Source organism: Drosophila serrata, unplaced genomic scaffold (assembly GCF_035046125.1).
Source record: "Drosophila serrata isolate PLE 108 unplaced genomic scaffold, ASM3504612v1 contig_382, whole genome shotgun sequence".
Taxonomy (NCBI): domain Eukaryota; kingdom Metazoa; phylum Arthropoda; class Insecta; order Diptera; family Drosophilidae; genus Drosophila; species Drosophila serrata.
Genome location: NW_028257280.1, coordinates 1,049,360 through 1,071,544, shown reverse-complemented (window position 1 = coordinate 1,071,544; position 22,185 = coordinate 1,049,360). Strand labels below are relative to the sequence as shown.

At 39.7% G+C, this 22,185-nt stretch overlaps 8 protein-coding genes across 11 annotated transcripts in view; 5 read left to right on the top strand and 3 right to left on the bottom strand.

Annotated features, from left to right (window-relative positions):
• The first annotated feature begins 254 nt into the window (after positions 1-254).
• ppk21 (pickpocket 21) lies at positions 255-3,055 on the top strand. Its single transcript, XM_020955448.2, is given in 8 exon segments — positions 255-612; positions 675-1,047; positions 1,049-1,210; positions 1,285-1,690; positions 1,862-1,915; positions 1,976-2,111; positions 2,167-2,279; positions 2,970-3,055. Coding segments are annotated over 8 exon segments (1,482 nt in total). The 5' UTR covers positions 255-397; the 3' UTR covers positions 2,993-3,055.
• Positions 2,613-5,225, bottom strand: ppk20 (pickpocket 20). Its single transcript, XM_086840086.1, has 7 exons — positions 5,068-5,225; positions 4,363-5,017; positions 4,003-4,303; positions 3,308-3,355; positions 3,108-3,252; positions 2,942-3,048; positions 2,613-2,872 (listed from the first exon to the last, which is right to left on the bottom strand). Exons 1-7 carry the CDS (start codon positions 5,223-5,225, stop codon positions 2,613-2,615), a joined length of 1,674 nt encoding a protein of 557 aa, XP_086696212.1.
• Positions 5,226-5,228: 3 nt separating this feature from the next.
• Positions 5,229-7,665, top strand: ppk30 (pickpocket 30). Of its 2 annotated transcripts, XM_020955450.2 has the most exons (6): positions 5,229-5,579; positions 5,788-6,364; positions 6,675-6,824; positions 6,883-7,078; positions 7,138-7,374; positions 7,441-7,665. In XM_020955450.2, exons 1-6 carry the CDS (start codon positions 5,479-5,481, stop codon positions 7,545-7,547), a joined length of 1,368 nt encoding a protein of 455 aa, XP_020811109.2. In that variant the 5' UTR covers positions 5,229-5,478; the 3' UTR covers positions 7,548-7,665. The 2 variants fall into 2 exon arrangements, with proteins under 2 accessions (XP_020811109.2, XP_086696205.1); XM_086840079.1 differs by having other exon boundaries at positions 5,346-5,579; positions 7,138-7,665.
• Positions 7,666-8,159: 494 nt separating this feature from the next.
• Positions 8,160-8,851, top strand: LOC110186323 (general odorant-binding protein 99a-like). Its single transcript, XM_020955462.2, has 2 exons — positions 8,160-8,294; positions 8,397-8,851. Exons 1-2 carry the CDS (start codon positions 8,250-8,252, stop codon positions 8,784-8,786), a joined length of 435 nt encoding a protein of 144 aa, XP_020811121.2. The 5' UTR covers positions 8,160-8,249; the 3' UTR covers positions 8,787-8,851.
• A 248-nt stretch (positions 8,852-9,099) lies between these two features.
• On the top strand, positions 9,100-9,581 carry Obp99a (Odorant-binding protein 99a). The gene is given in 2 exon segments (XM_086840085.1): positions 9,100-9,260; positions 9,323-9,581. Coding segments are annotated over 2 exon segments (336 nt in total). The 5' UTR covers positions 9,100-9,173; the 3' UTR covers positions 9,572-9,581.
• Positions 9,582-9,805: 224 nt separating this feature from the next.
• On the top strand, positions 9,806-12,016 carry ppk19 (pickpocket 19). Its single transcript, XM_020955499.2, has 5 exons — positions 9,806-10,650; positions 10,707-10,859; positions 10,920-11,049; positions 11,106-11,295; positions 11,352-12,016. The coding sequence occupies exons 1-5, from the start codon at positions 9,832-9,834 to the stop codon at positions 11,572-11,574; spliced, it is 1,515 nt and encodes a 504-aa protein (XP_020811158.2). The 5' UTR covers positions 9,806-9,831; the 3' UTR covers positions 11,575-12,016.
• Bub3 (mitotic checkpoint protein Bub3) lies at positions 11,564-12,786 on the bottom strand. The gene is made up of 2 exons (XM_020955459.2): positions 12,455-12,786; positions 11,564-12,399 (listed from the first exon to the last, which is right to left on the bottom strand). The coding sequence occupies exons 1-2, from the start codon at positions 12,644-12,646 to the stop codon at positions 11,611-11,613; spliced, it is 981 nt and encodes a 326-aa protein (XP_020811118.1). The 5' UTR covers positions 12,647-12,786; the 3' UTR covers positions 11,564-11,610.
• Positions 12,787-12,959: 173 nt separating this feature from the next.
• Positions 12,960-22,185, bottom strand: part of LOC110186479 (lysoplasmalogenase TMEM86A) — a 74,955-nt gene continuing 65,729 nt past the window's right edge. For all 3 annotated transcript variants that reach the window (XM_086840082.1, XM_020955666.2, XM_020955667.2), the window contains one exon: positions 12,960-13,578. In XM_086840082.1, coding sequence (XP_086696208.1) covers positions 13,247-13,578 — 332 coding nt within the window. In that variant the 3' untranslated portion in view covers positions 12,960-13,246. The remainder of the gene's footprint in view (positions 13,579-22,185) is intronic.

Below are 22,185 nucleotides of genomic sequence, written 5' to 3'. Positions count from 1 at the left end.
AGAGGTCCTTTTAATGAACGAACAAACAGACGAGCTGCGGAGGATTACGCTGCCAATGAACAGTGACTTCCCAGACGACCCCAGGATCCGCAGGAACCCCAGGAACCCCCAATCGACCAGCCAACGAATCGAGTTGAGTAAACAACTTGCGCGTCCTTGTCCACTTTTAGTCCTTGCCACCAACACCCCACTCGTCGCATTTCAAGTGTTAATTGTGTGCGTGATTTAAGCTTTGCTCGGCGGGACTCCTCGGATCCCGGCCACCCTCTTGACCAATTCGAATAATTGCTTTTTGATTGAGTCCAATGCTGCGGAGGCTTAACTTAAATTTGAATTCTCAATCCGGTGGCACGCGTTGAAGGCAGAGCAAGGATATATCTTCAGTCCCAACTTGGCCATGTTCTATCCGTTGGAACTACCTCGGCCTCGTCGGCCCATAAATAGAGATTATGGTGGAAAAGCAGGACTCATCCAAACGCCAAAGCAAGATGATAGACGCGGTCCAAAAAAACTATGGAGGATAATGCTGCCCTATCTCAAGGACTATGCCGCCACCTCCTCCGTGCATGGGATACGATATCTGACGGAGCCAAAGATGAGGAACTTTGAGAGGTGAGATGAAGAAGATATCGAAAGTTTGTAATCCCCAAATATATATATATTTATTTATTCAGAATAATCTGGCTGGTGATACTGGTGACCACCTCCATAGGCGCTGTTGTGGTCTATGTCGATCTAAGCGATCTCTACCAATCAGTTCGCATTCAGACCACGATTAAGAACACCATGCTACCCATTTTCCGAGTGTCATTTCCCTCGATTGCCTTGTGTCCGCGAAATCGGATGAACTGGCTGGTATTGGAGAACGGAGCTGCGGAACACTTCCTGGGAGCCAATGCCTCGGAGGTTCAGAAGGACGTCTTCCTTAAGTTCTTCACTATTGCTGCAGATCCCCACTTGGCACGCCTCGGAGAGCTATCGAGTTTCTTTAGGAACGAAACTCTGACTGATAATCTTCATTTGTTGGATGGGTTGGATCTGAGCGAAGGTGTACGAGTATATTCAGTTCAGGTGTCAGGATTTTATGCATTCCTGTCGCTGGCGAGGGAATCCGATGAATTGCTGTGAGGCCTTTGAGCTTCAGTTCACGGAGTCGGGCTTGTGCTATGTTTTTAATACGGCGATTAGTCAGGCATCGCGACAGAGAGCGGTGGGTGGTATAGATATTCCATAATATATTTGAATTTAATTTCCTAAATATATTTTGTTATCATTTTCCTGCAGAAAGAGGACAAGTTCTACCCACTTCGCACTCCCCAGTATGGCGAAGGATCCGGCCTCGATGTTTTCCTGCGCATCAACAGATCCCTCATTCGTCCTGGCAAACGTGGCGTTAATGTGATGATCAAGCAGCCGCAACAGTGGAGCGACGTCATCCGCCATGTGCCCCATGAGGCACACACCAGGATCAGCATGGTGCCGCGGCTCACGGTCACCGATGAGCGCACTCGGGCTGTGAGTCCTGTGGCCCGTCGCTGCATCTTCCCGGACGAAATCAATGATCCGTACTACAAGAATCTGCCGGGATTTACCTATTGGGTGGGAAACTGTCGCACCAAGTGTCATCAGGAGCACGTTGTCAATCTGTGCAAGTGTTCGCCACACATTTTCTTTCCCGTAACGGACAAGGGTGAGGAAAATAGTGTTAAAGCCAGTCTTCATTCAATTGAATTTCAAAATATGCTGTCAATTGATTTTCCTTCTTTTTATAATATTGGATCATACTTTAGGACTTGAGTTTGTAAATTATTTAAATTTATTAAATATGGTTAAATCATTTTCTTATTTACTTTCTTTTTAGATAATTTTACAATCTGCAAAGCCTCGGAATACAAGTGTCTCTACAATCACAGATGTAAGCAGTATTAAATTTTATTTAATAATTTATTTAATTCGCTAAATTTTATCCCCATAGTAACCTTCAGCATCGAACGGCATCCCGAAGAAAAGGATTTTGTGGACAATTTGTACAAGGAAGGTATGATCTGCGATTGTTTTACCAGCTGCACCCAGTTAATATTTGATCGAGTTTTTACCACAACAACACTGGAGTAAGTTTTACCTTAAAATTTATATAATATAAATAAACTTGTAAGTTATTTTTAGTAACAATGAAACGGACACCGAGGCAGGCACTATGCGTATAGATATATTCTTTCAGTCCGGTTGGTTTATCCAATATCAAACCACCATGAGATTTACCTTTGTGGAGCTTTTGGGTGGGTTCAATTCATAATTTGACTCAATTCAATATGAATTATGCATTGCATATTTCATTTTAGCTAGTTTTGGCGGCGTTATTGGACTTTTTCTTGGCGCCTCTCTCTTGAGCGCTTTCGAATTGGCCTACTACTTTTCCATTGGCCTTTATTTGTACTTGCGAGGTGAAATAAAAAGGGAAAAACTTAAAAATAAAGCCATCATAACCATACCCTTTGGACACAGAAAAATAACACCCACCAAGAACATTTATTAATTGTTTTATTAACTACAATATCTATGTGAATAATGCTTACATAAACAAAGAAATAAATATTTAAATACAATACAAACTACCAAGCATTTTTGCTTTGGTTAAACGGATGTCTGATTTGTCCTTTTGGAGCCACAGGATGCTCAGCCAGATGATGGACTTCGTTCTTCAAGTAGCTCTTAAATTTCCGCCACTTGAGCCTGATTTGTTTTCTCAGGACTCGGTAATATTTGTTGTCATACAGATGCATGGCCAGGCCCACTGTTAGATAATAAACCAACTCGAAAGCACTGACCATGGAGGCACCCAGGCAAAGGCCAAAGATTCCGCCCAGATTGGCTTTAAATAAAATATTCAAATTAATAAAATACAATACGTATAACCTTGGAGCGTATACAGATATACAACCTATTAAGTCAATAATGGTAAATTCCAGACTTGTCCTATACAGAGGCGTAGTTTCCACCTGGTAATGCACATCAACCTTGAAGAGCTTCTGCTTAGGATCCTTGGGGCTGCAAAGGAAGATATTATTATTTAAATAGCGCAGCGACAATAAGTTCACAGTTTCTACAGTTTGTTGGCCGACAAAGGCAACGTGGTGGTGGCCGTGTAATAATCCAAAAGGTAGCAGTTCACCAGACAGGAACAGGTCATTCCTGGCTTTGTGGCACTAAAGAGGGCATCCTCATCCCGCCGTTTGTCATAGCTGAAAATGTCTGCAATGAATTGGGAGCATTATATTTGGAGTAAATCCTTACAAATCTGTCTTACCATTGTGACGCGCCAAGCATCTGAGACTCGTTGCATCGCATTCTTTAACTGAGAAGGGAAATAAATAAATTTCGTTTTTTTTTTTAGATATTTCTTTCTATAGCTTAAGAAATGCTTATATATATATTATTATTATTATTCTTATTATTATTATTTATATGGTGGTTTAAATCAGACCTGAAAAGATGCTATGTTTGGGAAACCGAAAATTCTATCAAAGTTATCATAGCTCAGTTAAAAATTTATAAAGATTCAGAATATATATGATTTATATGTCGGAAATGATTCCTTAACTGCATTGTATGCTTCTGACTGAAATTATATTATTATATATGTATATTATATTATATTATTATAATGCTCTGCAAGTGTATAAAAATTAACCGGAAAATGTATAACAAAACTATTGTTTGTATAATATGTACATAAGCAAATATTTTACTTTGCGCTATTTCTTTTTAAGAAAAAATAAAAGATTTAAGCAAGGGTTTATTTTCCTTAAAGCGAATCCTATTGCATTCAGCCTAATAGCATGCTATAAAAATTAGGGAAACATTTAGTGCGCATAAAAGACAACAGATGGCGAAAGCCTCTGTTCCACCTAACTCACACCCTTTCTACTGTGAGTTGTGCTCTTTCGTTTTCTTCTCAATACATTATTTATCTCTAAATGAATTAATTTACTTAAAACTCACCCCTCTTGTTATACAAAAAGAAAATGGGCAGTGAGCAGTTACAGAGCTGAACCAAGTAGGATTCGTGGCATCTATTCAAACAATTAGTGAGCTGAAAGTGTTTTCCATACTTCTTGGCCGCGTCATCGGTGTCCAGCTCAATTTGCTCGTCCGCAAAGAGGCAGTTCCTCCGCTCCGGCGGTATATTACGGGTAGAATCATCCGTCCAGGTGAGATCCGGACGAACGGTGACATAAGTCTCCGTATTTTGGGTCATTGAATACACGACATTGTTCAACTGATCTGGTTTCTTAATCATTATCTTCAGGGAAATATATGCATATTTAAGAAAATTATACAATTTATAAAAAAACCTCTTACATAAACATTATCATTTGCCTGGGAATCCGGTCTCTTGAAGCTCTCGTTGATGACCAGATCAAAGTTCAGTCCCGTGCTCTGACCCGCCTTGGCATTGTGTCTGGGATAGAACTTGACGCCCTCCTTTTCCCTGATCGCCTTGGAACGCGGGGAAAGTTCAGAGTTGAAGATAAGGCATACTCCAAACTCCGTCTTTTCCGGCACAAAGAACTCGCAACAGTCGAAGGCAGAGCCACGCCACAGGCAGGACTTTGGCACCAAAATTTCTTCACATCGCAGAGTTAAAAACATTGCCAACTCGGTGAGGTTCACAAAATTCACTGCCTCTAGATTATCGTCATCCAGCTGGGCCAAACTGGCCAAGTAGCTGCCAAAGCGAAGGGTCTCCAGGCGGGAAACCAGGACGGTGAAGCTCTCGACCAGCTCCACGCTGGAGTTCACCGGCAGGAACTCCTCTTTGGCCGCCTCCAACTTGCTCCAGTTGATGCGATTGTCCGCGCAGATTCCCACGGCGGGAAACTGGACCAGGAAGACGGGATACTGCGGATCGTGAACCACGGTCTGCAGCTTCTGGGACACAAAACGCTCCGAGAGCAGCAGATAAAAGAAGCAGGACAGGCCCACGCTGATGATGAGAAGCACACACCAGATCAGTCTGGCGGAGAGGTGAAATTATTTATGAAAATTATGTTACCTATGACTCACCTCTCCACATTATGCAACTGGGGATCGTACAAATAGCGGACGCAGTGAATCGTTGACTTTTCGCAGTAGCTCCGAAAGTACTCCCTCAGCAGGTCCAAAAAGGACTTCTCAGCTGCTGCCGCCTCGACCGATTTACGAGCGATATTACCCTTGGCCATTCCGCGGAATCCCGTCGATTCGTCACTCAATCACACTGAGCTTTAACCGGGAATCCGGGGAACCCTTTTATGGCCACAGACTTCGCTTCTGCCATCCATTACGGCTCACAAGCTCTGTAATTGAGTAGTTATGTTTCCGGCGGCCAATTGATAAGCGCCAACAGAAGTGGTTGTCTAGCTCATTGATTAGCCGCAGTCAAACTGCCAATTAGCCATAACTTTCCCACAGTGTCAGTTTGGGAGCCGTCGCGAAATGAGTCCAGTTGCGTGGAAGCCCGATGATAATGATGATGACCCCGAGGACATCAAGAAGGGGAAGACTAAGCCAGAGAGTTCATTCGTTTCGGCCCGAAGGTGAGTTGGGGTTAAGCAATATGAAAGCTTTCTAATAAATGCGTGCTAGGAATATAAGTAATAATATGGCAAGAGTCGAAGAAGGAACTTGGTAATAATAACACAAGTAACGCTCATACATCTTGTTCAGCAACACAGTGAAAAAAAATCAATTTAACATTATATTATAAATTGTAATATAGTAATAATTTATAATTATTTTTTTAAGGTACGCCAGAATTCCCCTTAAAATAATCGCCGCCATTGCCACTGTCTATGTGAGCGTGCTCTCCTCGGAAAGGTATTTCTACTACTGGGTACAGACCACCATCGAGCGCACGGATATGCATGTGTCGGAGATCAAGTTCCCAGCCGTGACCATTATCCCGATGAACTTTACCAGCCTAAATCGATCGGAGAAGTCGGTGCGTTACGAGAAGGCCTTCAATCTGGTGCAATCCGTGATTTGGCAGACTCCGGTAGCAGCTCGCTTTAGGGAGGAGAACTTCACCGAGTTTCCCGATCTCGAAGACTTTAGCTTGACTTCGTGGAGCATCTCCGCCTCCTGGCAGCTCAATTGCCAATTTTTCTTCACCGAGTGCCAATGGCGAAGGAAGGCGGTGAATTGCTGTGACATCTTTCGGCCGGGAAAGACCTTCAATGGTTTTGCCTTTGTATTCAACACCGAGCTGGCCTCGGATAGGGATCCCACCTGGCCGTGGTCGGTGGCTGCTTCGGGATCCCAGAGTGGACTTAATGTGAAGATACGGCGGAAGCAAAGTCTGTACACTGTCAATACGTTGGGGGTGAGCTATTACTAAAAATTAATACATATTTATGTTTGTTTATATTTCTTTATTATTTTTATACCCTTGCAAAGTGTTTTTTTTTTATTTTAGTCAGAAGCTTGAAACTTAGTGAAGCTGTCATTTCCGACCCTATATATCATATATATGCTAGATCAGCTTTTCGAATTAAAATTGGTGCTTATTTGGCTTAGTTATGATATGATCATATAATTCAATTGCAAACTGAAAAGGTGTATCAACTTTGGCTTGTCGAAGTGCTAAATTCATTTCTTTTTATTATATTTAATTTATCTCTTACTCGGTCCAGGTCATTGTCCATGAACCCGATCAGTATCTGGGCATGAGCATTGACTACTCCTCTGAAGATCGCATTGTGGTGCCAGTGGAGCCTCTAAGTTTTTCTGCCGAGGACGATGTTCGAGCCCGTCCCATTTCCATGCGACGTTGTTACTTTAAGGTAAAAATACTGTACATAATTTTAGTTAAATTGATAAATTAATTAAATTCCCCTTTAGAGTGAAATCTCGGAAAGGGCATCTCGTTCGGAGTGCATTTACAAGTGTCATTACCACTACATTCTGAACAAATGCAACTGCACAATTAATCTTCCAATGCATGCCAGGTCGAGCGAGGAGATTGTCGAAGCCACAGATCCAACAGGCAGGAGGATTTGCGGTGTTTCGGATCTATACTGCTTTAATAAGCACAAATGTAGGGCCGCTAAAGAAATATTAATATACTTTTGTAGTAAAGTATTATTCTCCTCTTAGTAACCCTTTTCTCCATGAGCAACATCATCGAGGAGTCCCGGGATAACAAGTTCACCACCGTTGACTGCGGCTGCTTTCCCGAGTGCGATCACACCCAGTACCACACCTCCACGTACACGGAGAAAATGAGCACCTTCACCAGCCATGCCTCGGAGATCGAGATAGATGTGTACTTTCAGGAGGAGACCCTCTTCTCCTACCGCTCCATGCTGCGCTTCACCCTCATCGATCTGATGGGTAAGAGTCGAGCCTTTCCCCCTGAATCTCTGACTTTAATCGTTTCGTTTTACCTTTATGGCGCAGTTTCCTATGGAGGAATAGCTGGCCTGATCATGGGCATCTCAGTTCTGGGCGGAGTGAATGCCTTCCTGGATCGCTTTGCCTGTTGTCGTCTTCCAAATGGCTCCTAGATCCAGTCAGATGCAGAGACAGCTGCTTTCCCACGTTTTACCTGTGCCAACCTGTAATCGAATCACACACCCCTTCCTCATCTGGTTCTTGGGATACACACATAAATAATAAATAAATCCAGTCACACAAGAAAACAAAGGAAACCGTATAGCTACCTGCAAGGGCAATGGAAAATTTATGGATTTGCTAAGAACATTCGGAGTATCGAATGCTTATTCCTGATAAAAATAAATAGGGTTTGTTCACTTGCACCTAAATAAATATGTGGAAAGCTCATTGGAAATCAATTAAACGATCCCCACATGTTCCGAGTTGGCTAAACATTTTAAGCACTGGTATTAATTAGAAAAAAAATAAAGAAAGCAGTTGAATAAACGACAATTTGCCAGAGATTAAAGGGGAGGAATAGTCTTATCTGCGGACAGAGCCGAAGCCTGCTGCTTAGGTTATCAGATGGCATCAACACGTCCATTGTTGTCCACTTGGGCACATCTCAAGAGCATTGACAATGGAGGAGAGAGCACAATCTATCGGCATATATTTCGGGCACTTCCCTTGGAGACCACGCAGGTACCAAGTCCACCATCGGAGCTCGGGAATCCGACCCCGCCCGAGGGGGTATAAATAGCAGCTGTCTGGGCTTCGACAGACACAGTCTTCGCTCGATCGTTGGACCAGCAAGTGAAAGAAATCCCAGAAACATGAAGGTCTTCGTTGCCATCTGTGTGCTGATTAGCCTTGGCCTGGTGAGTGATCCCTGAACCGACCTAAAAAATATATTCATCTGTAACCTATGCTTTTCTGTTAATTAATTGAAATCTAATTAATACCTTTCCCTTCGATCGCAGGCCTCGGCTGACTACCGCCTGAGGAATCGCAACGACATGCTGGCCTACCGCGAGCAGTGCGTCAAGGAGCTGGCTGTCCCAGCCGATCTCGTGGAGAAGTACCAGAAGTGGGAGTACCCCAATGATTCCACCACCCAGTGCTACATCAAGTGCGTCTTCACCAAGTGGGAGCTCTTCGACAAGACCACCGGCTTCAATGTGGAGAACATCCACCAGCAGCTAGTGGGACATGGCGCCGACCACAACGAGGCCTTCCACGGCACTCTGGCCGCCTGTGTGGACAAGAACGAGCAGGGTTCCAATGCCTGCGAGTGGGCCTATCGTGGTGCCACCTGCCTGCTGCGTGAGAACCTGGACCAGATTAAGAAGAGCCTGGCCCCCAAGGCCTAAGGATGGACTTGAACTCATATAAGCATTAATTTAGTTAATAAACTCCTTGATTTTCGTGAAAGTAACCGTGAATATATATTTCATTCTCTTTGAAAGTGTTGCTTGGGTTAGGAAGAATAAAATAATATTCTTGGTAGAATTTTAAAAAGATTCAAATAATTCGCTTTTATTCCGAAATATAAGTAGTCCCTTAATTTCTGTCACGTTTTTAAGGAATGATCCAAAAGATTCTCTTATCGGCGTTCCAGACCGGACTGGACCTGGATCTTCGTTTATCAGAAGGCATCAACACATCCATTGTTGTCCACTTGGGCACAACACAAAACATCATCTCTAAGACTTCCCGTGACCAAGTGCCCCATCCGCTGGTATATATATCTTGGCTCTATGCTTGGAACAGCCATTCAAAGCCGGGAATCCCAAAAAAATCGGAATACCATTCTTGCCATCTGTGTGCTAATAAGCATAGGCCTAGTGAGTGTGAGATCCTGGTTAATTAATTAAATGTACCTTTCTTTCTTCTCCATGAATCACAGGCCCATGCTACCTAGAAGCGGCGGAATTGTCACGATGTGCTCATCTACCGCGAGGAGTGCGTCAAGGAGCTGAACTTGCCCGCCGATCTCGTGGAGAAGTTTAAGAAGTTGGAGTATCCAAACGAAACCAAGACTCAGTGCTACTTCAAGTGCGTCTTCTTCAAGTGAGAGCTGTCCAACAACTAGACCGGCTTCAATGTGGACAACATACAGCAGCAGCTAGTACACCACCCCATTGAGAAAAATTAGGGATTCAAAGGCATCCTGGCAGAGATCAAAAAGAGCCTGGCCCCAAAGGTCTGGGATGAGCCTGAACCGATATAAGTTTCCGTAAAAGTCGCCTGTAGAAATAAGCTATTATTTATTTCCCTTAATAGAATATGAAAATACACCAACTTACCAAGCATGAAATGTATATCATTATTTTCCCCAGTGCGGTTCACACCTCCTGTTTTAATGAAACCCTTCTTGTAAAGGTGAAAACTTTGACCAAACTTTTCTCATTCGTCATGTTGCTGTACACCAAGGAACTTGTGGCGCCGCGTCCTCCCGACCAGGGTCTGCTCCGCTTCGGGAACAAGCCAGCTGGACTGAAGTATAGTGAAAGGTTGCGCCTCTCATTTGCCCACTCCACCATCCATGGGATGCAGCATGTCTTCGGAGAGCGGCATTTCTGGCAACGCATTCTGTGGCTCACCATTGTCGTGGGCGCAGGAGTCACCGGCTTTATTTTGTATTCCATGCTAAGGCATCGACACGCTGAGCAGCAACTGGTCAGCCTGATAGACACCACCCAGTTGCCCGTGTACCACATACAGTTCCCTGCCGTTGGCATCTGTCCTTGGGGTCATGTCAACTGGGAGCGAGCCCCGAGTGCCGCACTGCGATTTCTGCCCCGGAATCCGGATAAGGAGCTGCTGGAGACATTTCGTCAGTTACTGGTTCTCTTGGAGCTCACCTCGTTTGCCCACTTCAACAGGGCGACGGACTTGTCCACGAGAAATCTGACGGGATTGACATCACTAAGAATAATGTCTATGATCAACTACCTGGCCTATCGCTGCGATGAGCTCTTTGTCGTCGATTCCTGCGTCTTCGACGAGACCCCCTATGATTGCTGCAAGCTATTTGTGCCGGAGCAAACGGAGAAGGGACAGTGCTTGGTCTTCAACTCCATCATATCGGATCAATCACAAAAGAAGCAGTTGACCAATAAGTTTTACCCTTATAGATTGAGCACGGCTGGTGAGGATTCGGGACTGAAGTTCACGCTGAATGCCAGTCACTCCCTGGTGAAAGATGGCGTTATGTTGCCATTTGGAATGAATGTAAATAGAGGTCCTTTGCTGTTGAGCGTTACTTATGGACTCTCTCGTTTCCTTAGCTGATGATCAAGGAGCCCCGTCAATGGTCCACGGAAATGATGTATCACCTATACCCCGACACGGAGAACTTTGTGGCAGTGCATCCAATGGTCACGGAAACTTCCCCAAACACATATGAAATGAGCCCGGAAAAGAGGCGTTGTTACTTCGATGTGAGTTTATAGTACACACCGTAAATGAAAAAGATTATTTCCTCGTTATAACCGACCTAGAGCGAGCGCAATCCGTATTTCCAGAACACTACGCTGGCCTATAATCGAGATAATTGCCTGGCTGTGTGCCTCCATCAGGCCGTGCTCAGGACCTGCAATTGCTCCACGCCGGTTTTCCTGCCTCCCATAGGTAAGTCCCGGGAAACTCACAACCTCTTCTGCTCTAATAACTCTTATTACCTCCAGAGGGCATTCGGGAGTGCGGCATAGAGGATGCCCAGTGCCTGGGCAGGAATGCTGATATTTTCAGCTACGTTAAGACGGGCGACCAAGATAAGTACATCAACGACTCGCGACGCGGTCATTTTTGCCACTGCCCCGACAATTGTAATTCGCTGCAGTACAAAATGACGCTCAATGTTAGGAAATTGGATTAGTAAGTTGATCTCCGCTTTTGTTAATTACACTTCAACAAAACTGAATCACTTACAGTCCCAAAAACGCCACGGAGCACCTGATCAAGGCCCAGATCTACTATGGCCAGCGGGTGATGACGAAGATCATAACCAAACTCAAGTACACCAATCTGGATTTGCTGGCCAACTTTGGCGGCATCGTCAGCCTCTTTATAGGAGCCTCCGGCCTGAGTATTTTTGAGCTCTGCCTGGTGCTGGGAAAACTGCTGTGGGCGCTCATCAAGCATGTCAAGTCTTAAGTCATATATTTAATAATAAAATATGTAGTTACAAGATTACTTCTGCTTGGTTTCCTGGTCCGTTGGATAACGTATGTAGATAGCCGGATGTGGCACCGTGGCGGGCGCCTCAGAGAACAGGTCCATGTAGGAGCAGCCGATGGCCAAGGCACTGCCATCGCTGCTGAAGTTAAGCGTGGAAATGGAGGTGTCGTACTCGTGGAACTGGCACAGACGCTTCTTGTTGAACCCGTCCCAGATGTTCACGATGCCATCGGAGCCGCCAGTGGCGAAGGTCTGATATACATTGTGGAAACTCAGCGCATTCACAGGATAGATTTGCTCAACGTTATTGTCCTTGTTGCGATGGCACTTGAAGGCGAATTTGCGGCGTTGCACCTCCGGATCGTGATCCAAATACTCGACAGCCACGCGGCCCTCGATGGAGGACATGACGTAGCCCTCCTTGTTGGGGAACAGCCGAATGCAGCGGGTCTGGAATTTCAGTGAGGACTCGCGCTTCATGATGTAACTGTCCATTTTGCGCAGGTCCCAGATGAGCACCTTGCGATCGTTGGTGGCCACTACGATCTTCTCATCGATGACGGACATGGAGTAGACCTTGCCGTTGTTCTGCTCGTAGGTGCCGACGCAGCGCTTCTCGCGCATATCCCATAGCTTGATGCTCCTGTCCCAGCTGCCGGTGAGGATGCCGTTTACAAACTCGGCGTACTCCACGCACCTGATGGGCTCCTCATGCGCCCCCACAACGCTCTCCGCCTGCGTGTTCACATCGAACAGGCGCACCTGCCCGTCCAGGGAGCCGCTCACCACGTGCACAATATCCTGGAAAGGAAGGGTTAGCTGGGCATTCGGGTTAAGGCTCTGGCACTCCACCCACCATGAAGGCGCAGTCCAGGATAGGCGCTTCCTTAAGGAACTTCTGACGCATCTGGTTTGCCGCCACATCGTAGAAGCGCAAGGTGCCGTCCCAGGAGGACGCCGCCATATACTGGTTCGATTTGGGGCCAAACTTCACCGCCGAAATCAGGTCCTCGGGCGGATTGCTAAGCTTGAACTCTGGCGGACGCATCTTGTCAAGTCGGAGATATTTAGCACTAACAAATACGACAAATAATCAAACAAAATGGTTTTTAAATGAAAAAAGCGGACAAATTTGCGAGCAGTGTGCCCACACTGAACAGTGTGACCTTCTCCTAAATATTTACCTACTTTTATACAATGGTTCGAAGCTTGGGTGCAGAAGTTATACATGCTGTGCGATGTGGCAGCACTGGCTCATCAAATTGACATTCGTGGCTCTCCAATTTTGGCGCGCAATTTAAATAAGAATCACTAACTTACGATACGCCTCAATAAAAAAGGAAATAAGCAAGAGCGCATTCTTCAATAACATTAATATATATTTAATAGTTCAAGTCCAACAAAAACATATACTAAATTATGAGGATCAATTTGCATATCCCCGAAAATAAAAACAGAAACAAATAGAAGAAATAATTGGTTTACACTAAGCTATGGGGATGGGGAACACAGACGCAGTTAAATGGCATCTGTGCGTCGTTATGGAAGTACTCAATTTGGTGGTTCATGTTTTTCCTTTTTGTTTTCTTTTCATGGGATTTCCCCACTTGAGCATTGGCCACTGCTCCTGGTGCTGCTGCAGCTGCCTTCACTTGGTTTTCTTGCGAAAGGAACGCTGATCCGGTGCCGCAGGACCATCGTCCGCCGTGCTCAGCGCTATGGCAAACTGGGCGGCATAGTAGGTAATCATTATCTGGAGCCGGGCACCGGGCAGGGGCACGCCCATGAACATGGTGACCGCGATTAGGGCGTCGGAGATCACAAACAAAGTAGCACCGATTGCACAGAACACGGTAAGGAAGCTTCTGGCGTCCACGGCGCGAGCTAGGGATCGCCACAGCATTGTGGTGATTAGGAAACAGTAGATGGGCACTCCAACAATAAGTATTTCGTCCAGTTTTTGATGCACAAAGTACACAACTGTAAAGAAGAGAGATAAGTAGAAGGTATAAGATATTTGAATTACATATAAAAAGTAATAAGAAGAAAGAAAACTAACTGCGGCAAGCCGAGGTTTTTAAAAAATTTTATTTTAGAAAAAATTTAAATTTAAAATGGGAAATTTCTGAAAAACAATTTTTTCGGCAGAATATTTCAGAAAGATTCGCCTGCAGATGCTGATCAAGAATATATATGATTTATAGGGTCGGAAATGACTCCTTCACTTTTTTTTAAGCTTCTGACTGAAGGCGCAATACCATTTTTTAATCCATTTTAACTATATTTTTATATGCAAATTTTTTCGACAAATCGAAATTTAAAAAACTCATAACTAAGCCAAAACGGCCTTAATTTCAAATCGGAAAGCGTTCGTATGTTAGTTTTTAGCAGGTTAATAAAACTGCATACTCCATTTAAAATGTGAATTTTGGCCGATTTTTGACAATTTTAATGATGTAACCCCTTTCCTTTTTTGCCAAAAATCGGAAATTTCTGAAAAAATTCTTTTTCGGCAGAATATAGCCAGAAAGATTCGCCTGTAGATGCTGATCAAGAATATATATGATTTATAGGGTCGGAAATGACTCCTTCACTTTCTTTGAAGCTTCTGACTGAAGGCGCAATTCCATTTTTTAATAGATTTTTAAATTAATTTTAAAAAACTCATAACTAAGCCAAAACAGCCTTAATTTCAATTCGGAAAGCGTTCTTTTGTTCATTTTTAGTAGGTTAATAAAACTGCCAATGATTTATAGGGTCGGAAATGACTCCTTCACTTTCTTTTAAGCTTCTGACTGAAGGCGCAATACCATTTTTTAATCCATTTTAACTATATTTTTATATGCAAATTTTTTCGACAAATCGAAATTTAAAAAACTCATAACTAAGCCAAAACGGCCTTAATTTCAAATCGGAAAGCGTTCGTATGTTAGTTTTTAGCAGGTTAATAAAACTGCATACTCCATTTAAAATGTGAATTTTGGCCGATTTTTGACAATTTTAATGATGTAACCCCTTTCCTTTTTTGCCAAAAATCGGAAATTTCTGAAAAAATTATTTTTCGGCAGAATATAGCCAGAAAGATTCGCCTGTAGATGCTGATCAAGAATATATATGATTTATAGGGTCGGAAATGACTCCTTCACTTTCTTTGAAGCTTCTGACTGAAGGCGCAATTCCATTTTTTAATAGATTTTTAAATTAATTTTAAAAAACTCATAACTAAGCCAAAACAGCCTTAATTTCAATTCGGAAAGCGTTCTTTTGTTCATTTTTAGTAGGTTAATAAAACTGCCAATGATTTATAGGGTCGGAAATGACTCCTTCACTTTCTTTTAAGCTTCTGACTGAAGGCGCAATACCATTTTTTAATCCATTTTAACTATATTTTTATATGCAAATTTTTTCGACAAATCGAAATTTAAAAAACTCATAACTAAGCCAAAACGGCCTTAATTTCAAATCGGAAAGCGTTCGTATGTTAGTTTTTAGCAGGTTAATAAAACTGCATACTCCATTTAAAATGTGAATTTTGGCCGATTTTTGACAATTTTAATGATGTAACCCCTTTCCTTTTTTGCCAAAAATCGGAAATTTCTGAAAAAATTCTTTTTCGGCAGAATATAGCCAGAAAGATTCGCCTGTAGATGCTGATCAAGAATATATATGATTTATAGGGTCGGAAATGACTCCTTCACTTTCTTTGAAGCTTCTGACTGAAGGCGCAATTCCATTTTTTAATAGATTTTTAATTAATTTTAAAAAACTCATAACTAAGCCAAAACAGCCTTAATTTCAATTCGGAAAGCGTTCTTTTGTTCATTTTTAGTAGGTTAATAAAACTGCCAATGATTTATAGGGTCGGAAATGACTCCTTCACTTTCTTTTAAGCTTCTGACTGAAGGCGCAATACCATTTTTTAATCCATTTTAACTATATTTTTATATGCAAATTTTTTCGACAAATCGAAATTTAAAAAACTCATAACTAAGCCAAAACGGCCTTAATTTCAAATCGGAAAGCGTTCGTATGTTAGTTTTTAGCAGGTTAATAAAACTGCATACTCCATTTAAAATGTGAATTTTGGCCGATTTTTGACAATTTTAATGATGTAACCCCTTTCCTTTTTTGCCAAAAATCGGAAATTTCTGAAAAAATTCTTTTTCGGCAGAATATAGCCAGAAAGATTCGCCTGTAGATGCTGATCAAGAATATATATGATTTATAGGGTCGGAAATGACTCCTTCACTTTCTTTGAAGCTTCTGACTGAAGGCGCAATTCCATTTTTTAATAGATTTTTAAATTAATTTTAAAAAACTCATAACTAAGCCAAAACAGCCTTAATTTCAATTCGGAAAGCGTTCTTTTGTTCATTTTTAGTAGGTTAATAAAACTGCCAATGATTTATAGGGTCGGAAATGACTCCTTCACTTTCTTTTAAGCTTCTGACTGAAGGCGCAATACCATTTTTTAATCCATTTTAACTATATTTTTATATGCAAATTTTTTCGACAAATCGAAATTTAAAAAACTCATAACTAAGCCAAAACGGCCTTAATTTCAAATCGGAAAGCGTTCGTATGTTAGTTTTTAGCAGGTTAATAAAACTGCATACTCCATTTAAAATGTGAATTTTGGCCGATTTTTGACAATTTTAATGATGTAACCCCTTTCCTTTTTTGCCAAAAATCGGAAATTTCTGAAAAAATTCTTTTTCGGCAGAATATAGCCAGAAAGATTCGCCTGTAGATGCTGATCAAGAATATATATGATTTATAGGGTCGGAAATGACTCCTTCACTTTCTTTGAAGCTTCTGACTGAAGGCGCAATTCCATTTTTTAATAGATTTTTAAATTAATTTTAAAAAACTCATAACTAAGCCAAAACAGCCTTAATTTCAATTCGGAAAGCGTTCTTTTGTTCATTTTTAGTAGGTTAATAAAACTGCCAATGATTTATAGGGTCGGAAATGACTCCTTCACTTTCTTTTAAGCTTCTGACTGAAGGCGCAATACCATTTTTTAATCCATTTTAACTATATTTTTATATGCAAATTTTTTCGACAAATCGAAATTTAAAAAACTCATAACTAAGCCAAAACGGCCTTAATTTCAAATCGGAAAGCGTTCGTATGTTAGTTTTTAGCAGGTTAATAAAACTGCATACTCCATTTAAAATGTGAATTTTGGCCGATTTTTGACAATTTTAATGATGTAACCCCTTTCCTTTTTTGCCAAAAATCGGAAATTTCTGAAAAAATTCTTTTTCGGCAGAATATAGCCAGAAAGATTCGCCTGTAGATGCTGATCAAGAATATATATGATTTATAGGGTCGGAAATGACTCCTTCACTTTCTTTGAAGCTTCTGACTGAAGGCGCAATTCCATTTTTTAGTAGATTTCTTAATTAATTTTAAAAAACTCATAACTAAGCCAAAACAGCCTTAATTTCAATTCGGAAAGCGTTCTTTTGTTCATTTTTAGTAGGTTAATAAAACTGCCAATGATTTATAGGGTCGGAAATGACTCCTTCACTTTCTTTTAAGCTTCTGACTGAAGGCGCAATACCATGTTTTAATCAATTTTAACTATATTTTTATATGCAAATTTTTTCGACAAATCGAAATTTAAAAAACTCATAACTAAGCCAAAACGGCCTTAATTTCAAATCGGAAAGCGTTCGTATGTTAGTTTTTAGCAGGTTAATAAAACTGCATACTCCATTTAAAATGTGAATTTTGGCCGATTTTTGACAATTTTAATGATGTAACCCCTTTCCTTTTTTGCCAAAAATCGGAAATTTCTGAAAAAATTCTTTTTCGGCAGAATATAGCCAGAAAGATTCGCCTGTAGATGCTGATCAAGAATATATATGATTTATAGGGTCGGAAATGACTCCTTCACTTTCTTTGAAGCTTCTGACTGAAGGCGCAATTCCATTTTTTAATAGATTTTTAAATTAATTTTAAAAAACTCATAACTAAGCCAAAACAGCCTTAATTTCAATTCGGAAAGCGTTCTTTTGTTCATTTTTAGTAGGTTAATAAAACTGCCAATGATTTATAGGGTCGGAAATGACTCCTTCACTTTCTTTTAAGCTTCTGACTGAAGGCGCAATACCATTTTTTAATCAATTTTAACTATATTTTTATATGCAAATTTTTTCGACAAATCGAAATTTAAAAAACTCATAACTAAGCCAAAACGGCCTTAATTTCAAATCGGAAAGCGTTCGTATGTTAGTTTTTAGCAGGTTAATAAAACTGCATACTCCATTTAAAATGTGAATTTTGGCCGATTTTTGACAATTTTAATGATGTAACCCCTTTCCTTTTTTGCCAAAAATCGGAAATTTCTGAAAAAATTCTTTTTCGGCAGAATATAGCCAGAAAGATTCGCCTGTAGATGCTGATCAAGAATATATATGATTTATAGGGTCGGAAATGACTCCTTCACTTTCTTTGAAGCTTCTGACTGAAGGCGCAATTCCATTTTTTAATAGATTTTTAAATTAATTTTAAAAAACTCATAACTAAGCCAAAACAGCCTTAATTTCAATTCGGAAAGCGTTCTTTTGTTCATTTTTAGTAGGTTAATAAAACTGCCAATGATTTATAGGGTCGGAAATGACTCCTTCACTTTCTTTTAAGCTTCTGACTGAAGGCGCAATACCATGTTTTAATCAATTTTAACTATATTTTTATATGCAAATTTTTTCGACAAATCGAAATTTAAAAAACTCATAACTAAGCCAAAACGGCCTTAATTTCAAATCGGAAAGCGTTCGTATGTTAGTTTTTAGCAGGTTAATAAAACTGCATACTCCATTTAAAATGTGAATTTTGGCCGATTTTTGACAATTTTAATGATGTAACCCCTTTCCTTTTTTGCCAAAAATCGGAAATTTCTGAAAAAATTCTTTTTCGGCAGAATATAGCCAGAAAGATTCGCCTGTAGATGCTGATCAAGAATATATATGATTTATAGGGTCGGAAATGACTCCTTCACTTTCTTTGAAGCTTCTGACTGAAGGCGCAATTCCATTTTTTAATAGATTTCTTAATTAATTTTAAAAAACTCATAACTAAGCCAAAACAGCCTTAATTTCAATTCGGAAAGCGTTCTTTTGTTCATTTTTAGTAGGTTAATAAAACTGCCAATGATTTATAGGGTCGGAAATGACTCCTTCACTTTCTTTTAAGCTTCTGACTGAAGGCGCAATACCATTTTTTAATCCATTTTAACTATATTTTTATATGCAAATTTTTTCGACAAATCGAAATTTAAAAAACTCATAACTAAGCCAAAACGGCCTTAATTTCAAATCGGAAAGCGTTCGTATGTTAGTTTTTAGCAGGTTAATAAAACTGCATACTCCATTAAAAATGTGAATTTTGGCCGATTTTTGACAATTTTAATGATGTAACCCCTTTCCTTTTTTGCCAAAAATGGGAAATTTTTGAACAACAATTTTTTCGGCAGAACAAAGCCAGAAAGATTCGCCTGTAGATGCTGATCGAGAATATATATGATTTATAGGGTCGGAAATGACTCCTTCACTTTCTTTGAAGCTTCTGACTGAAGGCGCAATTCCATTTTTTAATAGATTTCTTAATTAATTTTAAAAAACTCATAACTAAGCCAAAACAGCCTTAATTTCAATTCGGAAAGCGTTCTTTTGTTCATTTTTAGTAGGTTAATAAAACTGCCAATGATTTATAGGGTCGGAAATGACTCCTTCACTTTCTTTTAAGCTTCTGACTGAAGGCGCAATACCATTTTTTAATCCATTTTAACTATATTTTTATATGCAAATTTTTTCGACAAATCGAAATTTAAAAAACTCATAACTAAGCCAAAACGGCCTTAATTTCAAATCGGAAAGCGTTCGTATGTTAGTTTTTAGCAGGTTAATAAAACTGCATACTCCATTTAAAATGTGAATTTTGGCCGATTTTTGACAATTTTAATGATGTAACCCCTTTCCTTTTTTGCCAAAAATCGGAAATTTCTGAAAAAATTCTTTTTCGGCAGAATATAGCCAGAAAGATTCGCCTGTAGATGCTGATCAAGAATATATATGATTTATAGGGTCGGAAATGACTCCTTCACTTTCTTTGAAGCTTCTGACTGAAGGCGCAATTCCATTTTTTAATAGATTTTTAATTAATTTTAAAAAACTCATAACTAAGCCAAAACAGCCTTAATTTCAATTCGGAAAGCGTTCTTTTGTTCATTTTTAGTAGGTTAATAAAACTGCCAATGATTTATAGGGTCGGAAATGACTCCTTCACTTTCTTTTAAGCTTCTGACTGAAGGCGCAATACCATTTTTTAATCCATTTTAACTATATTTTTATATGCAAATTTTTTCGACAAATCGAAATTTAAAAAACTCATAACTAAGCCAAAACGGCCTTAATTTCAAATCGGAAAGCGTTCGTATGTTAGTTTTTAGCAGGTTAATAAAACTGCATACTCCATTTAAAATGTGAATTTTGGCCGATTTTTGACAATTTTAATGATGTAACCCCTTTCCTTTTTTGCCAAAAATCGGAAATTTCTGAAAAAATTCTTTTTCGGCAGAATATAGCCAGAAAGATTCGCCTGTAGATGCTGATCAAGAATATATATGATTTATAGGGTCGGAAATGACTCCTTCACTTTCTTTGAAGCTTCTGACTGAAGGCGCAATTCCATTTTTTAATAGATTTTTAAATTAATTTTAAAAAACTCATAACTAAGCCAAAACAGCCTTAATTTCAATTCGGAAAGCGTTCTTTTGTTCATTTTTAGTAGGTTAATAAAACTGCCAATGATTTATAGGGTCGGAAATGACTCCTTCACTTTCTTTTAAGCTTCTGACTGAAGGCGCAATACCATTTTTTAATCCATTTTAACTATATTTTTATATGCAAATTTTTTCGACAAATCGAAATTTAAAAAACTCATAACTAAGCCAAAACGGCCTTAATTTCAAATCGGAAAGCGTTCGTATGTTAGTTTTTAGCAGGTTAATAAAACTGCATACTCCATTTAAAATGTGAATTTTGGCCGATTTTTGACAATTTTAATGATGTAACCCCTTTCCTTTTTTGCCAAAAATCGGAAATTTCTGAAAAAATTCTTTTTCGGCAGAATATAGCCAGAAAGATTCGCCTGTAGATGCTGATCAAGAATATATATGATTTATAGGGTCGGAAATGACTCCTTCACTTTCTTTGAAGCTTCTGACTGAAGGCGCAATTCCATTTTTTAATAGATTTTTAAATTAATTTTAAAAAACTCATAACTAAGCCAAAACAGCCTTAATTTCAATTCGGAAAGCGTTCTTTTGTTCATTTTTAGTAGGTTAATAAAACTGCCAATGATTTATAGGGTCGGAAATGACTCCTTCACTTTCTTTTAAGCTTCTGACTGAAGGCGCAATACCATTTTTTAATCCATTTTAACTATATTTTTATATGCAAATTTTTTCGACAAATCGAAATTTAAAAAACTCATAACTAAGCCAAAACGGCCTTAATTTCAAATCGGAAAGCGTTCGTATGTTAGTTTTTAGCAGGTTAATAAAACTGCATACTCCATTTAAAATGTGAATTTTGGCCGATTTTTGACAATTTTAATGATGTAACCCCTTTCCTTTTTTGCCAAAAATCGGAAATTTCTGAAAAAATTATTTTTCGGCAGAATATAGCCAGAAAGATTCGCCTGTAGATGCTGATCAAGAATATATATGATTTATAGGGTCGGAAATGACTCCTTCACTTTCTTTGAAGCTTCTGACTGAAGGCGCAATTCCATTTTTTAATAGATTTTTAAATTAATTTTAAAAAACTCATAACTAAGCCAAAACAGCCTTAATTTCAATTCGGAAAGCGTTCTTTTGTTCATTTTTAGTAGGTTAATAAAACTGCCAATGATTTATAGGGTCGGAAATGACTCCTTCACTTTCTTTTAAGCTTCTGACTGAAGGCGCAATACCATTTTTTAATCCATTTTAACTATATTTTTATATGCAAATTTTTTCGACAAATCGAAATTTAAAAAACTCATAACTAAGCCAAAACGGCCTTAATTTCAAATCGGAAAGCGTTCGTATGTTAGTTTTTAGCAGGTTAATAAAACTGCATACTCCATTTAAAATGTGAATTTTGGCCGATTTTTGACAATTTTAATGATGTAACCCCTTTCCTTTTTTGCCAAAAATCGGAAATTTCTGAAAAAATTCTTTTTCGGCAGAATATAGCCAGAAAGATTCGCCTGTAGATGCTGATCAAGAATATATATGATTTATAGGGTCGGAAATGACTCCTTCACTTTCTTTGAAGCTTCTGACTGAAGGCGCAATTCCATTTTTTAATAGATTTTTAAATTAATTTTAAAAAACTCATAACTAAGCCAAAACAGCCTTAATTTCAATTCGGAAAGCGTTCTTTTGTTCATTTTTAGTAGGTTAATAAAACTGCCAATGATTTATAGGGTCGGAAATGACTCCTTCACTTTCTTTTAAGCTTCTGACTGAAGGCGCAATACCATTTTTTAATCCATTTTAACTATATTTTTATATGCAAATTTTTTCGACAA